This window comes from Argentina silus (genome assembly GCF_951799395.1).
Source record: "Argentina silus genome assembly, chromosome: 2".
Classification (NCBI taxonomy): domain Eukaryota; kingdom Metazoa; phylum Chordata; class Actinopteri; order Argentiniformes; family Argentinidae; genus Argentina; species Argentina silus.
In genome coordinates, this window is record NC_139656.1 from 20,347,891 (window position 1) to 20,365,816 (window position 17,926).

Sequence of the window (17,926 nt, forward strand, 5' to 3'; positions counted from 1 at the left end):
TCCACATTAATCAGGGATGTACAGATTTCCCGTTGCAACAAGAAATGTATAGATTAACCGGGATATGTATACATTTCCTGCAAAAAAATAAACCAATGCATAATCTTCCTCTTCTGGTTACATCCAGCAGAAGAGGATTAGAAGCGTACAGTAAGCATCAAAGAGAGAAAGAGCCTTCTCTGGCAGGGAAAGTGGCAGTGGATGGTCGTCTGCCAGGGAGAATTCATTACTAAAACAATGCCTGCAGCTCAATCACAGCAGTTGATATTGTAGTGTAAAGACACAAATAGTACTATATTTTACATTAAAACTCAATTTTCATTTTGCTAAGTTAGGACAGTAATTTATTATTGGGAGAAAATAGACTCACTGCCAATTCAAGATACAAGGAAAACTTTTAACATTCAAAACAGCAAACCCAAAATAAAGGATACATATCTTCTGAAAATGTTATTGTGAAAAGTCAATGTGAACACACCTTAATTAAATAATTTATAAAATGTATTCACAGCAGAGAGGCAGAGGCAAATAGATTGTGATTCCAGCACACGGCAACCACTATTTTAAGGCAGATAGGCCTCTGAAAAGGCAAAGACTAATGCAGGGGACAAGACAAGTCTTAGTTTTCTAGTTTAAAACGCTGATGCTGATTATCAAAAATGATACCTTTGTTATCATAATAACTGGTAAAAGACAACTTACTACTCAGTTTTTTATTATACAATTTTGAACTACAAAGTTTGAGGCATACAGGTGTTCATGCTTGCTCCAGTTCCACAAGCACTCCATCACAGTCTTTTGGGTGGAGGAACATGACAGGTTTCCCATGAGCACCTATCCTTGGTACCTCTGACAGGGTTCTTATTTTCCTTGCCTTCAGGTCCACTATTGCTGCATTAATGTCATCAACCTGTAGTAATTGAAATAAGAACATAAATACAAAATCATATACGAGTATGTTTGACACATTTCGATATACATAGTCTGACATAATGTGAGCTGTGTTAGGGTCATAAGGAGAGAAGAATTTAGTGAATATAGGTAACTTAATATTTTCATCCCAAATAACGCCTTAATTTCCCCTCGGGTATCAATAAAGTACCTATCTATCTAAATCATATGCATTTCCAGGATTGACTTGCCTCAATGCAGATATGGTGCATCCCACCCGCTTTGTTCTTCTGTAGGAAGCCAGCAATGGGGCTCTTCTCTCCCAGTGGGTGTAGCAGCTCTAGTTTGGTGTTACCCAGCTCCACAAACACTGTATAGACTCCATGCTCAGGGAGGGGAACTTTATCGCTAACCTGAGCCCCAAGCACATCTCGGTAGAGAGCAGTAGCCTTCTCCATGTCTGGTACAGCTATTGCAATATGATTCAGCTTCCCTAGCTTCCAAACTGATCCAGGAATACCTTGACAGAGTGGCGTGGAGGTTGAGTGTGTTCTCAGGAGGGGAGCACACTTTGAGAGACCTGTAACTAAAGAAATGCATTTTTGCTTTAGTTCTAGTATGAAACAACCAGTAACTCGGAAAATATTTTTGTCTTAGTGTTTTCAGCATGGTCTATTTTTTAGTTTCTTCTGCCAATGTTAGAGTAGTTTATAAACTGTGACAGTGCATTGAATGTTACTGGTAGCTGACTCAAATATAACATCTCCAAGAACGCCTATGTAAACAATATTCTCTCACTAGCTGGATACATTTGATTTGTTGACGTTCTTTGTTTAAGACTTTATTTTCTTCTTGACTATGTCGAAGTAGGGTCTGAATTCATACCATAGGTGTAATTTCAACCACAGTGTAGGAATTCAATAAAACCCACAACAATAAAAGCAAAAGTCACTTGGACAATGGCAATCATTTCTGAAAGTTATTTTCAGAGTGTGGATCTGCTGTCTGCTGCAGTATATTCTGAATGATTTGCTTGAGAGCACTTTGTCTACCGCAACCATTTGAGTTGGGAATATGCAGAGATGCAGAGAATAGGCACAGTATGCTATATTTCCCATTCATTGCATTTGTAATGGCATTAGCGGCACCATGCAGTCAACTAGGGTGGGACTAGCCGACACAACACTCCATCTTCTTTCATGGGAGTGTCATGGTATTGGCTTGCAACTTAATTCAACATGAGTGCCCTTATCTGTTTTGGCATCCCTTATCCTAGCTTTGAAAAATATCCATTACTCTCCATCATCATCCAGCACCATGAAATATCCAATGGGCTGCTTTAATATCCATATAGATTAACTTTATACCAGTCATTACACGAAACCAGTGGAAAACTCCAAACATGACACTCAGAATTGCAATTGCAATTCCGCTTCTTCGTTTATAATGATGGCGTTTAGCCAATCACCCTCTGGTTTACCTGCACACTATGCAGAAATGCGGAGTGCCATGTTTTCCACCGTGGCGTCTCGGAATGACGGGTATAAAATCCAATTGTAATTATGGAATTATGAATTAATGAACCATACACATTTTTGTTGACCAAATGCGAACCTATCCCATTGCCTTGCAGTCAAAAATCGCATGGCTTTGTCTGCAAAGCGTCACTTCTCACCTGGGACGGAAGAAGGGGCGGAGTTGGGTCTCTCGCTTCAGGGTGCAGTGAATTCATACTACATGGAAAGGTACATTTAGTATGCCATCCTACTATTTTATAAATACTCAATTTCGCATAGCGTAGTACCTTTTAATCGTGCATACTGAAAACACTAACCAGGTCCCAGCTTTCGAACATGGCCACTGTTAATTAGGAGAATGCGCCATCTAATGGTTATAACTCTGTGACCATGGGTTTTAGAGTCCTGTTCTCGCGTATTTGTGCATGCTTCGGAACTGCACTGACTACATATTTCCAACTCAAATAATGGTAGCTATAGGTAGGCTAACCAGGTGCTCAGAAGTCAGGTTTTTCGTAATTTGGAGAAATTACACTCCTGTGCGTGGAGAGAAGAGTTCGTCAGCAACCTAGCAACACAGTTACTTTGGTGTATGACGAAAGTATATTTAAGTCAGTCACTCCAAAAATCAACATCATTTGCTGCATGTCAATGGCCTAGTAGCAACATCACAAGCTAACTAACTAGCTAGATAACTGCTCAGAAATGGGGATATGAATACATGTTTATTTTTATCCGAACACACTTCGACAGGTATAACACACATACTGATCAGGGAGAAAGTTAAAAATTACAAACACTGACCTGCCACCTTCAACAGGGACGCCGCCATATTTTCGAAGATTTGTGCAACGTTATCCGGACCTTGTAACGCAATTTAAAGTGTTTCCGGGCGGATGTGTTTATCTGTTACTCACATGTCCACGTGAGCTCGCAGAACAAGAACGATGGCTACGAGGGACATCAATTACACGTTGGAAAACTGTTTAAAGTTACTAAACATCAACACTGCACACCCAGAACAATTTCTAAGGTAAGTGCAACATGTCTTCCCTACTGCCGAATATGTCTGTGCAAGCTATAATGAATTCGTACAGTTTAACATGCTTCATGTGCATGCTTTTGATCTAGCTAGCAGCAGCAGCAGCAAACTAGCCAAGCAGCACGAGTCTCGACCCACAGACGGTTGTATATGACAATACGCCTGTATTACTTTGTTTTTGGAAAGGGGTTCCTGTCGCGTCGGGTAAGGAGGTTTTAATAGCCGAATGGGTGCTTTCAGGTGCGCAAAACCTTATTGGGCCTAGTTAACAAATGTGGTGTCTCACTGACCGGTATGGTAGGCCAAAGGCCATAAGTAAACACTTACTGAGCACTGCAACCGTCCTTGTCTGCCCCTTCACAATCTACTTTGGCTGCTCATCCTAACAGTAACCCCCCTCCCCAAGTAAATGGTATGACATATCTCAAATCACAAACAAGCATATTGCATAGTTCATAGCGAACAACATATTTGTTGCTGAATCCACCCGCCATACAATACAGCGAGCCAGCCAACGTTACCATACACTCGTTGTTATGTATACCTGTCATGGTTTGGGGCTAGTGTGCTATTACTGGTCTGGAATTAAATCCTACACCCACCCTGCAGGTCTCAAGGACCAGGATTGAAGAACATTAAGCACTGAAGCCCACTGCTTCAGACATAACAATTGTTTTAACATGTCTGTGTTTACTCTTGTTTTAGTCTGCAGGATGGAGTGGCAGCTGACTTCACCTCCCTCACAAAGACTCTGTATGATTTGCATGAGCCAGTGGACACAAAAAGTTGCCCTCTGGATCAGCTGGTGGTTGAGAACTTTGACGAAGAACAGATCTGGCAGGAGTTGGAGCTACAGAATACTGCAGTGTTGGAGCACTTTGAGACAGTCGTGAGTCAGGCTGTCTTGGATGAAACTTTGAGAATAGTTGAGGAGGAAGATGAAGAGGAGGAAGTGGATGATGACAATATAGAGGAGGAGGAGCTGGAAGATGAGGGTTTGGAGAATGGGGAAGGAGAAGAAGCCCTGCCTAAAACTGCTTTAGCTGATGAGGCAGGGGAAATCACAGATGAGGACTCTGATGTAGATTTTGATGTAGATGTGTTTGAAAAACAAGCTAAGGAGAAGAAAAGCTCTTTGGGGAAAGCATCCAGACCAATTGGACCTTCTTCAGAGGTTGATGACAGGTTCTTCAAGCTCTCAGAGATGGAATCCTTCCTGGACAATATGGACAAACGAGAGGGGAAGGGAGATGATGAGGATGATGATGTAGACTACTTCCTGGACTTGCCCTCTGGGGATGAAGATGAACTAGACCTTGATGATGTGACCTCCAAAAGACAAAAGAAACAAAACACAGTAAGTAGAGTCTATACTTTAATTCATAGACAGTTTCTATTTTTCAGATCTATGTGTTTCTGCCGATTCATGCACATTTGATGCCATGATTGAAGTAGGGCAGCAATGACTAGTCAACTTAGTTGATTATTTCGGTTATGTAATTTTGTTGATTTGCATATTGATCATCGACAAGCCATTCATGTTTTATAAATTCGAATGCCTTTTAGTTGAACAACATATCGCTGGTTCTGGTCCGTCTTGCATCGCATTCAAAAGCATGTTTTTTGTAAATTAATCTTTTAGACAAATCGATAAAATAATCTATAGATTAATCTATAACAAAATAATCCTTAGTTGCAGCCCTAGATTGAAGAAATGGGGTTTGTCAAATGAATGTTTTAATTTGGTGTTTCAATTCTTCATTACTGCAGACACATATATTGAACTCACATGTTCCTTTTGTAGTTGAAAAGTTCCAGGAATCTTAAGTACAAGGACTTCTTTGATTCGGTGGATGGGGGACCTTCACAAGCAGATGACCAATTAGGTGCTGAGGATGAAGAGGACTGTACGGATGAGGAGGAGGAGGAGGATGACGACAATGATGAAGATGAGGAGGAGGATGATCATGAAGAGTAAGGACGTAAACATTTATTTCAATGACTAGTGTTGTAAACTGTCATCATTGTGTGTTCAGAGAAAAAATTACATTTAGGTCCCTGTAAAACAGACGAGTTCTGCTGACATGTTTGTTACTGTACTGTTGCAGGGATTTAATTGAGGATGAAGACAACAGGCAAGCCAAGGAGGCTCTGAAGAGGGTGACTTTTGAGCTACCTGAAGACAGCGAGGGAGAGGACATGGAGGACATTTTTGGGGGAAAGGCCCGAAGTGCACCAAAATCTGACTCCAAGTCATCCTTTGAGAAGCGACAAGATAAGGTACAAACAATATGTTGGTAAAATGAACATCACTTCCTCTTTTGGAGACACACAAACAAGTGTGCAAACAGTCCAAACCACATGTCTCTATCTAACTTGATTAAAAAATTCTAAGGTTTCTTTATTATTATTTAGTAATCTGAAAAGCAGAGGTTTTGTGTATGTTGCATTTAGTTGCAAAAGCTGACTTAAGAATGGATAATTTGTCTCTGCTTCATAATTGATAATACTGATAAAATCACGTTCCTCTCCTCAAATAATAAGTATTAGCCCTAATTAAATACATAATTATTTAATAAATTCAATGTTTCCATAACAGGGTTCTCCCTTTTCAACAGGGTGGTGGTGGATTGCATTATCAAAACCGAGTCACGTTTTTCATGTCAAAATGTGCAAAAAAAAAAATACAGCTAAAACGCTGAGGAACATAACACTTGCACTTTTGCTTTTAACAACGATGCCATTGGCGATCAAAGATCGTTACTCTATCATTACTAAGTCTCAGTTAAATTTGCTCTTAAATATTTACATAGTGGCGGAGCCAAGTCAACAAGGTGCCCCTCTTACATTCTTTTGGGAGAACCCTGCATAAGTATCCCCAATACATCCTCAAGTATTTTTAGTTTGTTGCATTTACATTTGTTTTTAACTTGACTTCATGGAGCACATTCCATAACGGCAAACTCATAATTGATATTGATATTGAAATTTACCACACACAGATGGCTGAAAAAATCCAGGACTTGGAGAAGGCTGCGATGGGAGAGAAGCCATGGCAACTGACAGGGGAGGTCTCAGCTCAGACTCGGCCAGAGAACAGTCTTCTGGAGGTGGACGTGGTATTTGACCAGGCCTCCAGGATGGGTAGGTGCCAAATGGCTGTCAGTCTGTCCTGTTTTGCTCTGCTGTTAACATTCCATTGCTGCCAATTAAGGATACCTTCTTAGAGTTTGAGGTGTGTGTATGTGTTTTGTTCTCTCTTAGCACCTGCTGTCACAGAGGAAACCACTTTGCAGTTGGAGGACATTATCAAGCAGAGAATTAAAGACCAGGTCAGTATGGAGACCATTAACTCCTCTTTACAATAAACTAGACATTTGCAGTTGTATCCAATTGAATGTGTAAATATACTTCTGATTGTTATTAGTTGTAGTAAAAGAGTACCACACTGTTTCTACATGTGGCACATTTCAAAGACTTTTATTTGCAGACTCACTTGTAGTTTTTTCTTAGGTGTGGGATGATGTGGTACGTAAGGAGAAGCCTAAGGAAGAGGTGTTTGAGTACAAGAAGAGGCTGACTCTGGACCAGGAGAAGAGCAAGCTGAGCCTTGCAGAGGTTTATGAGCAAGAATACCTCAAGCAGAATCAGGTAGGACCTCCATAAAGCTTTTTCCATTTGCCACAACAGCCTAGAGGATTAGCATAGCTTCAGCTATGCAGTGTCTTAAAATAGAATATTGTATTGCTATATTGTCAGTTCCGTAGCCGTGTATACCTTTTTTCAGAAGTGACATCAGAATTTGTGCAAGTTTTTTGATACATTTTGAATAAACTGGTATCTCAACTACCTACATTTGCCAAATAATGATATGCTTAGGAGAAAGGTATACACTAGAGGTCATCATAGGTCCAAAAATGTAGATCCATTCCGAAATGGATCTGTGGGTTTCCTACCTGAACGGACCCGTTCTTCTTTTTAAATATAGAGACCCGAACCTTAACTAATCTGTGTATAATCAGACCAGAACCCAAATGGACCCTTGGACAAATATCTCCAAAACATGACGCATCCAGGTCTAGCCCTGACCCGATTAGATTAAAACCAGATGTTCTCCCTCTGACTAGGTAGCCTGCCAGTTCGATAGGCTAATAAATTTAATTTAGCATAAGTTTCTGTTTAGGGCTACCTGAATAAAGAAGGCCTCCATAAAGGAGGTGCTGTGAATTAACCAACACATTTCTGATATTTTTAAGAATTTACGCACGGTCCACGATTGGAGAAGCAATTTATGCACACACCGATAAAGTTAGAGTGAATGATAGAATGTGTCATGGTAACTAGCCTATTGTGTGAAAATGAAATATTAAGACACAATGGTATTGAAGTGTGTTTTGATGCATCTTCTGTCATTGGTGGAATTGGGACAAATAGCCAAAATGCGGTGAGGTGTGTGTGTGTGTGTGGCCAGAGGTGCCTGCTAGACTGTAGCACAGGTTTTGATGAGTTGGGATTGATGTACTTACAACTGTATTCTCTTGTATTTTAGCAAAAGTCTGAGGAAGAAGAAAATCCAGCCCATGTGGAAATTAAAAAGCTCATGGACTCTCTTTTCCTTAAACTTGATGCTCTGTCTAACTTCCACTTCACACCCAAACCAGTAAGTGTGAATTTGTTGTAATATTAGTGTTGTAACTGATATGTTATTAGGATTTAAGGGGTATTTCAAAGCTGTTTGGACTGTATGTCAGTACATATGACAAACTTAAATGTAAATATACTTCTCTTTGTGCCCTATAGCCTGTTCCTGAGGTGAAGGTTGTGTCCAATCTGCCTTCTATCGCCATGGAGGAGGTTGCTCCAGTCAGTGCGAGTAATGCAACTCTGTTGGCTCCAGAGGAAGTCAAGGTTTGTCATGCATCCCTCTCTGTACTGTTTCATGGAAGTGAAATATTACTTTTTGTTAAGAGTGCGCTTAAACTTATGAAAACTATAGTGTACAATATACTCTTACTTGCTAACACAATAAATTATGTTGTCCAACATTATCCTTTTAATCTTGAGGTATTCATGCTACAATATTTTCCCCCTATGTTAGGGGAAAAACAAAGCTGGTGATGTGCTGGGTGACTCTGAAAAAACCGCTACAGATAAGAAACGTGACAGACGCAAGAAGAAGAAGGTGAAGCGTATCAGGATCCATGAGAAGGAGAAAAGACAGAAACTGAAAGAGGCCAACAAAGCTGGAGGGAATAAGAAGCCATCAAAGACAGAGGTGGCTGAGAACCTCAAGAAACTCACAAAAGGAGGCAAAGCAACATTGCTGAAGGTCTGTATTTTGTTTCCACCTCAGTGTTCACATTTTATTATGGTGTGTGAGACTCAGGAAGATGTTTGATTTTAATTGTTAGATAGTTTTTACTTTTTTTGTTAACATTCTTATAATAATTTGCTTGCCTTGCATAGAGCACATGAACAGCAGTCCATTGTTCATGAGTCCTAGTGGAGCATGAATTGTCTGATGTAAACATTCCATACTATCTTGGCCAAACATCCTTGTTTACAGCATCTCCTTGTTATGATTAATTCAACTTTTGAAAACCTGATCTTTTTGATATGTGATCATACAAGTGTATAGAATCCATTTTATTACATCTCTAGTTCCAAGCAAACAGTCAATGTTCAGCCTTTACGGCATTGCTCACCTCAAATGGTGCCACTCCTCCCACATCAAACAAAACGGCCACATGTCTCAGTGATCATCTGTCATCGTTTGGTGTCAATCATCAGCTGGTAGATCGCATTCAAAGTGAGAAATTCTGTCTCAAAGAAGTCTGTGACAGAAGACGAGTATATGAAGTAAGGAGTTAGGATTCTGAGTTTTCATCTGATTTGTTGACAACATATGCAACCATTAATATCAAAACCAGTGACAAAATATGGAAAAGACGTGACATGTTCCAACATGCTGCATCTAAGCTAAGCGGCTGCTTCACACAACAAGGGTTGGCCCATTCATGCAGTCATTGGGTTCAGCATAATAATTGAAATAGATGCAGAGCTAACTTAATTTGTTCTCTGTGACAGGACGAGGGGAAGGACAAAGCTCTGCGCTCTTCCCAAGCCTTCTTCTCCCAACTACAAGACCAAGTGAAGAGCCAGATCAAAGGAGCCAAGGACCAGGCATCAAAGAAGAAAAAACTCAAGGAAGTCTCAGCCAGCAAACTGAAATTGTAACATTGATATGGTGTTGTGATGCATATTTCTTTGTACAGAGTTTTTTTTTTTATATATATATAAAAGAAAGCTGCAATATATTAACCAATAAGTAAATGTCATTTGCAATAAAGAAGTTGTGTCCAGGTGTAGTTTTTGTTTGCTATTTTTTCAATAAATGTTATGTACATTTTTTGAGAGTGAATTCACTGGCACCTCTAGGCCAGCTTTCAGATTTTTCAAGAGCTTCTCTGGAGGACTTTTATGGTTAAAGCAAGTACCATCCATAAAATCAGACTGAAATGGGAATCAACATTTTGCTTGCTGCTCCCAGGTAGTATGTGGCCAATGAGCCACACACGTACGTTGCATGTCCACAGCAGTTGGTACTGTCGATGCCCAAATACTCCTGAAATTTTGGGGAAAGCAGAATACCGCCTGCAGAAGGGCAGGGTCTTGGCAGGTGCATGCACAGTCACAGATTGCCAATGCATCATAAGTAATGATTCAGCATGATTATTTTGTGAAATTTTTAAGGGGACAAGCTACATGTTGCACCTTTAAAGGTAGATTCAGCTATATATAATGTAGTTGTAATTAGTGGGGTGAATTTTGACTTTGAGACCAAATTATTGAGAAATGGTTATGGTATGATGTTTTTTTGTTGTTGTTTTTTTTACACTTTATAGTCAGATGGTTCCTTACCCTGAAAGTAATCCATGGTTCAGAGTTGTTTAATAGTCACTATTTAATGTAGCCACGGCTAAACAAAAATCCCCAACAAAGTCAGAAAGTTCATTTGAGTTGATTTGGCCATGCAATTTTAACTTTGTTTAATTGTCCCCATCACTCCCATTGTTCTTTTGTTAGTCATGGCAAAAGTTAGCAGTGGCTTTTTAAACATCTCGTTTTTTTGTGCAGCAGATTTTAAAACGTTTTTGTACAGAAGTTTTTTTATTAAATTTTTCTCAAAATTCAAAGGAGAACCAGCCTCCACTGAAAGGGGCGTAGAACATATCTGCTTATACCACAGCCTACCTCTGCTTACTTATTCGTTTACTGAACAGGACTGCACTCTTATTTTGAAGGATTCCCACCGGGAAGCGATTTGTTAATGCTCGTTTGAGATCCGTCCAAGATCAAACGCGGAAGTAGCCAAGAGAAGTTGCTGTTTACCTAGCGAGTTGACGACCACAACAGGTAATGTCTGAAATTATATAAATACGTTATTTAAAAAAATGATTAATTGTCTTGCACTGTTGTCGATTGTCAATGTTCTAGCTAGCTAGCAATTTCCATCAAAGTGCGGTTGTTGTATTATTAGCTATAGCTAGCTAGCAAACTGCCAGCCAGGATTGCTTCCTTCCTGGTATGACCAGCTAGTATTTCAGTATTGTATCACTAGCTCGCTGGCAGTACATTAATAATATAGCTAGGTAGGTAATAAGCTAGCTAACGTTTTTGGTTAACTACCCCTCTGTAGCTATTGTCGTATTCATTATGTCGCTAACGTCAGCACGTAAACTAGTCCGTCTATATATACTAGTGTCGTCAAGTCAATGTTGTGAATTATTCTCAATTAAAATTTCAGATTGAATGCGAGCAAGCTAGCAGGCATTTTATTATTGCTCTTTGATTTTATATATAGCTCTATCTGTTAGAACTCCGTCAGTCCTGCCTGTAGTTCCCCGGTATGGCGTCATCGGACCCGCTCACAACACAAGACTACTCTGACTCACTCCGATCTTGGGCCTCTGCACCTTATTTAGTCCTTCGTCTGCAATAGTGTGAAAAGTCAGGCTATGAGAAAGCAATCGGTATAGAGAGCAAGGAAACTAATGGTTTATAAGCACTCTTGGGTCGTTGGCATATATAGAAGCTGTTAAGCAGTAGGCTGTCATTCAAAGACTCACTATATTATTAGCGACAAGCGTACACCCCATGTTAAGCTACAACTGACGTTCGTTCGCCAAATAGGCCTCAGTATCCTGACACATTATCTGTCTTCAATCAGAATTGAAGTCAGTATTCTTAAGACTGCCGATCCTTTAGTTTCCTCATTATATTAACATTGTTTACTCTTTTTCCGTAGTAAGCTGACCATCATGCTGGGAGGAGGATTCAAAGCGGAAAGACTAAGAGTCAACCTCCGGCTGGTCATCAATCGCCTGAAACTCCTGGAGAAAAAGAAAAGTGAGCCTTCACATTTGATTTAAACTCTTCTGCAATTACACATTCTCACACATGCTCCAAATAGATAAACACAAAACACAACATGTAGCCCATCCTCTGTTGTTCACTGACGTGTGTCTTGAATGTCCTTTGAAATAGATTCTTATAGAATTTTCTTTTAAAGAATGAATAATTTTACATTCTTGGATTTTCTCTCTCTCTGTGTAGCTGAGCTAGCTCAAAAGGCACGAAAGGAGATTGCAGACTACTTGTCCTCTGGAAAGGATGAGAGGGCAAGGATCCGTGTGGAACACATCATCAGAGAGGACTACCTGGTAGAGGCCATGGAGATCCTAGAGCTGTACTGTGACCTGCTGCTGGCCCGCTTTGGCCTCATCCAGTCCATGAAGTGAGTTAGCCAGCCTGCAGTAAGCCTGCCTGCAAGACTGCACACACTCCCAATTGATGCTTGTGACATGCTGATTCCACCCATCTCTTGAAAACCTGTCTGGGATGCCTGTTTAAGGGTATGAATTGGGGTGTAATCTTGAAGTGTGCATCCAGCATTAGCCAACAGGGATCTGAGGCTGCACAAATGTAATACTTCCGGGGAGTATTGTCAATAATGTGTGCATATGAGGTATTAACACATCTCTCTTCCTCTGTCCCTCTCCTCTACGTCAGGGAGCTCGACCCGGGCTTGCAGGAAGCAGTGTCCACTCTTATCTGGGCTGCTCCGCGTCTTCAGTCGGAGGTCTCGGAGCTCAAAATTGTGAGTAGTAGGCATTGTGCTGTATAAACCCTGGCTAGAGCATGTCTAGTGGCTTGTTTCAAGTTCAATCTTAATTTAACTGTGCAGTTTGTATTTCCCTCTTGTTTGATTCTAAACCTGGATCGTATGTGCCTTCTTCATACAGGTGTCTGACCAGCTGTGCGCAAAATACAGCAAGGAATACGGCAAGCTCTGTAGGACAAACCAAATTGCAACAGTCAATGATAGGGTAGTTATTTTCAGATGATCTGCCTCAATTTGAATGTGTGTTTATGAACCTTATAAAGCCTAAATCCTTTTTATATTTGTTTAAAAATCCCTGTCATGGCTTTTCCTCCCAGCTCATGCACAAGCTGAGTGTCGAGGCTCCTCCTAAGATCCTTGTGGAACGCTACCTCATTGAGATTGCCAAGAACTACAACGTGCCATACGAGCCTGATGCCATGGTCAGAGTGAGTATTATGAGTGAGACCCCCCTGCCCCCCATGTGACGCTAATTATTGTAGCTGCTTCAATTAATGTCTTCCCCTGACAATTAACCCCACAGCCAGAGGTGAATCTTGGCGAGGAGGCTGACCTTATAGACGTGGACACTGACAACAGGAAGCCAGGCGGTGGAGGCGGAGGTGGTGGTGGCGGCTTCACTGCTCCTACAGGAGCCATGCATATGCCCATGCCTATGCCCATGCCATCAGCCTTTAGCTACCCGACCCCCAAAGGAGCAGTAAGACTGTTTTTACTGATTTTGATTACACTGTTAGCACTCTTGTTGTCATAAGATCGTACCTGTGTGACTTGAAATGTAGAGATTAGAAAAGATTAAAAAAAAAAAAAATAAACTTTTGCTGAAACACTGGAAAATCTAATGGAAATCTACTGATCCTCTATCTTTACAGCAGTCGAAGAACTTGTTGTATTATTTAAATATTGAAACAAATCTGGCTCAATTTGAAGTCATATGGGATAAATTAATGCAAGCACTTAAAACATCGAATCACTGCAAAATAGTAAAAAAAAAAAAAAAAAAAAAAAAAAAAAAGTGATATATGAAATAAATGAAAAGTTTAGATATTGGTATTGGATACTATGGAAAAATGTAGGATTAAGCAAAGTCTGATGTCTAGAATGTTTGTCGAGATGTATCTTTCCTTTTGTAGAGATCAGAAATGTTAGAAAAGTGTGATTTATGTTTTTTTTTTTTTTTGCAGGAGGCCTTCAATGGCCCAATGGGCACATATGATGCCTTTAACAACTTCCAGCCCCCAATGAGAGGCGGGCAGCCCCCTCAGTTGCCCAGCTGCCCCCCCACCTATGAGTCTGTAAGTCCCCCTTCCACTTCTCCAGACAGACGGACAGACGGACAGATCACCCTTCAGGGAAGAGAAGTTATTCATTATAGTTAGCTATAGCTTATATAACATGAACAGATAGTGTTGACAATGGCGATGGCTTATTTGAGCTAGAGGTCTTCTTGGGTGCAAAAATGTGGACCTGTTCAAAAATGGAAACAGAAGTGTTCCTACCTGAACCTGAATGGATCAGTTCAGTCAGTTGAATTGGACAGTCTGACCTGAACGTACCTGTGAACAACTAGACCCGAAAAAATAGGCAATGATAGGGTAGTTACTGCATTATAGACCTCACAGCCAGACCTTCTCCCTCTTAACAACATGAGCTCCAATGAGGTAGCCTATCGGTAGGCTAATCATTTTAATGTAGCCTAGCATTCTGTTTATGCCTACCATGGTAAAGAAGGCCTCCATGGGAACACATTTTCTGATAACGCTTTGGAAGAATTTACTGACGATCCAGTGTGCCAGAATACACTCTGATGCTTGGAGAGGCTGTAGTACAGGATTTGATTACTTGGGATGCTCTCCTGATCAGAGCTGTTTATCAGGTCCGCTAAGGTAAATCAGCTGTTTTGTGATTTACCCGAGGGGCTAGTTAACTTTTTGGACCCGTTCGGGTTGACCTGTGAAGACGTCTTAATTTGGCAGGCCTTCTTATTTAGGAAGTGATAATTCTTCCATTAATATACACATTTTTGGACGTTTTCTGCCTATCCTGATCAAATTCTATACTAACATAGAAACCATTGACTATCTCTGCATCTCCATGTATCAATACTTGGTATGAAGTAACATTTCAACACATAGGCGAGAGAGATCATATTAACATATGCTTGTGTATTTTTCAGATTGACGAACTCTCTGTCAAACCATCTGTTCCATCACAGGTGTTAGGTAAGTTTGATGGTCACCACCAACTATAATCTTTGCATTATAAAGCAGTCTCCAAGGGTAATACCGCTTGCCCTTTTCATGATATTTGTGTTGGCTTGTATCTGTGATCTAATTTGAAATCTGTTCCATCTCAACAGGCCCCAACCCCTCATCTCAGTTCTACGATAACAACGCCCTCCCAGAGCTCCCCTCAGTCCCTGATACGCTTCCAACTTCCTCATTTGGGGGAAATACAACAACCTCTGATGACATCGACTTTGATGACCTGTCACGGCGCTTCGAGGAGCTGAAGAAGAAGACCTAATCGTCCTGTATCCCCACGCTTCACTGTGACATCCACACAGCCTTCAGGGAATGTCTGAAGCTGAATCAGATCTGGATAAGCACCCTCTCGTACAGTGAAACCTATCTTGCCTTTACAGATGTTAATGTTACTGTGCCTCATTCAAACACAAATGTGTCTGGCACGCTGATGTCGGAGGCTCCCTCAACAATTGTATCTTTAAATTTCAGAGGGGTTCGTAATAAGTACACTTTACAGTAAACAAAAAAAGTTAAAAATAATAATAATCTTACAATCACATCCTGTTTTTATGACCACTTTGGATATACAGTGCTTTTGGAAAGTATTCAGATCCCTTCACTTTTTCCACATTTTGTTATAGACTCAATTCAAAATGGATTAAATTAAAAGAATTTGCCATCAATTCACACACTATACCCCAGAATGACGAAGCGAAAACATGTTTTTTGAAATTTAAGTAAATTTATTAAAATTGAAATACAGAAATGCCTCATGTACATAAGTAGTCAGACCCTTTGCTATGACACTCTTAAAATTAGCTAAAATGCAAAAATGTCATCAACAAATCACCCAGTAACTTGAATTGAGTCCATCTTAATGCAAGGATAATAGTTCATGTAATTTTTTTTTTTTAACCAAGTGGCCAAAAATAATCCCTTAATGGAAAATAATCTCTCATATTCCATAATTGTGTTTGCAACAATTAATTCAAGTGATACAGCAAAAAAAGTGGCTGGAAATGTGTTTATTTGGTTTTATTACAAAGCATTAAGTTTAGTGCAAATCCAGCACATGCAATGCAGTTTCTGCACCATCGCTCCTGTGAAGAATAGTAGTAGCTGCATCAAGTTATTGGTATGTTTGTCACTGGCAGGGACTGGGGAGTTTGTCAGGATCAAAATGTGAAATTTGCTGAGTTGATAGTGACATCCTAATCCACACACTGTCTAATTGATTCCTATGCAAACCAGAGTCTATAAAAACAAAATATATTAATTAATTAATATTTCCGAAATCAGATGAACTATTATCCTTGCACTCATATGGACTCAATTCAACTTGTTTAGTGACTTGTTGAAGACTGCATTTGAGCAAATTTTAAGAGTGTCATAGCAAAGGGTCTGAATACTTATGTACATGAGGTATTTCTGTATTTAAATTTTAATAAATTTGCAAACATTCCTAAAAATGTGTTTTCACTTCTCATTATGGGATATTGTGTATGGATGGCAGTGCCTGGTTGATATTCCAATAGTCTTAAATAACAGCATAGCCTATCTCTTCCCAGGAACTAGATAAATGAGCTCAATACCTCCATTTGACTTTGCTAGGTGTTATGAAACTCCAGTCTTTACCTGTCACTAAATAGAATACCAGAAAAACCTGTCGGTCTGGCTCACCCTGTTTGTTGGGAAGATGCAGGGCTAGGCCATACAAGGCCCCATAACTCCCAATGTGACTTTACACTCCTTTATTCACTGTGGCTCTGAAACTTTGGTGATGTCTGATACTTGTTCTTTGACATATCTGTTACTCGACGTAGGTGAAGGATTGCAATCAAACTTTAAATGCAAACTGATTAAGTGGAAAACTGAAATATGTAATATAACCAATGCTATTTACAAGAATTACTTTAATTGAGGTTGTAGGCAGTTTTAAGTCAATAATGGGCAAAAAATGTTTTTGTTTTGTATGTTTTTTCATTAAAAAATTAGTATTTTATTAGGTCTTAATTTTACCACATATACGCACTTTCAGTATAGCCCAGGCAGTGAATCGGCGAAGGGAATGCATGATATGACTGTTGACATACATTATAGTCTACAAATAACCACATGAAAAAAGTTTGATATAAATGCTTTTCCCAAATTGAATAGGTTGTGCTCCCTCATGTACTGGAGGTGTAGTGTGATCTCTATGTACATATCTACACAACACTACATTTGCCTTAGTTGCCATCTCTCATCAGAGGCCTTCCTAGTCTATACGTATACCAGGGATGTACTTTAACAGGCGTATATTAAATACAATTTTAATTTTTTATGTATACAAATCAATACAATTACTAGTTAATTTTTTGTATATATTTATTTCAAACAAAAACATCTTGGAGATGGTTGAAGTCTTTTTTGACAAACTGGAGAGTGGTGGGAGGATTTGCAGTTCCTGTCTCATACATTGTTTTCACTGATGGAAGGAGGGTGAGACCATCCTAGAATGAGAAGTCTAATTAAGCACTACTGTACAGTGACCCACTCACTGCTTTGCCTGATGTCATCCTCTTTTGAGGTGTCATATATGTAGGATAGTTTGAGGAATGTTTGATACTAACTTTAATTTGCAAATATATACAGTATCTTGTCTCTTACAACATGTAGTAATCAAAGGTTTTTCCTGTCTACCAAAAAAATGGTTTAATAAAGAAGATATTTCAAATCTTTTCCTGATGTAATTGTTTTCTGTGATTGGTATGTGATTTAATAATGAATAATAGATTGGTTTAATACATTAAATAATAAATGCAATATTTTTTTTATTTTTTATTAGTTGATTAATCAACTGATGTAAGTGGTGCCTAAACAATGTGTTTGGTAGTAATAGGATACTTAACAATTAAATGATGGCCTCCAAATAAAGGGTGCAAATTGCCATTCTCATTCCCAGAGACTAAGACTAAAGCTGGCTAACTTCTTCAACCGAGTTTCTTTGGTACAACCAATGACTGTAAATAGGAGGGTACAACGTACAAAAAACATTTGTTTCATA

General features: G+C 39.6%; 3 protein-coding genes across 3 annotated transcripts; 2 read left to right on the forward strand and 1 right to left on the reverse strand.

Annotated features, from left to right (window-relative positions):
- Positions 1-698: 698 nt before the first annotated feature.
- mcee (methylmalonyl CoA epimerase) lies at positions 699-3,295 on the reverse strand. Its single transcript, XM_083697342.1, has 3 exons — positions 3,213-3,295; positions 1,143-1,477; positions 699-910 (listed from the first exon to the last, which is right to left on the reverse strand). Exons 1-3 carry the CDS (start codon positions 3,238-3,240, stop codon positions 758-760), a joined length of 516 nt encoding a protein of 171 aa, XP_083553468.1. The 5' UTR covers positions 3,241-3,295; the 3' UTR covers positions 699-757.
- A 9-nt stretch (positions 3,296-3,304) lies between these two features.
- On the forward strand, positions 3,305-9,814 carry mphosph10 (M-phase phosphoprotein 10 (U3 small nucleolar ribonucleoprotein)). Its single transcript, XM_083697332.1, has 11 exons — positions 3,305-3,441; positions 4,156-4,807; positions 5,255-5,424; positions 5,559-5,730; positions 6,453-6,594; positions 6,715-6,782; positions 6,964-7,101; positions 8,000-8,110; positions 8,251-8,358; positions 8,549-8,779; positions 9,538-9,814. Exons 1-11 carry the CDS (start codon positions 3,356-3,358, stop codon positions 9,685-9,687), a joined length of 2,028 nt encoding a protein of 675 aa, XP_083553458.1. The 5' UTR covers positions 3,305-3,355; the 3' UTR covers positions 9,688-9,814.
- Positions 9,815-10,763: 949 nt separating this feature from the next.
- On the forward strand, positions 10,764-17,600 carry ist1 (IST1 factor associated with ESCRT-III). Its single transcript, XM_083697338.1, has 10 exons — positions 10,764-10,866; positions 11,759-11,859; positions 12,067-12,247; positions 12,523-12,610; positions 12,756-12,839; positions 12,952-13,062; positions 13,158-13,334; positions 13,819-13,929; positions 14,811-14,856; positions 14,994-17,600. Exons 2-10 carry the CDS (start codon positions 11,772-11,774, stop codon positions 15,158-15,160), a joined length of 1,053 nt encoding a protein of 350 aa, XP_083553464.1. The 5' UTR covers positions 10,764-10,866; positions 11,759-11,771; the 3' UTR covers positions 15,161-17,600.
- Positions 17,601-17,926: the final 326 nt, after the last annotated feature.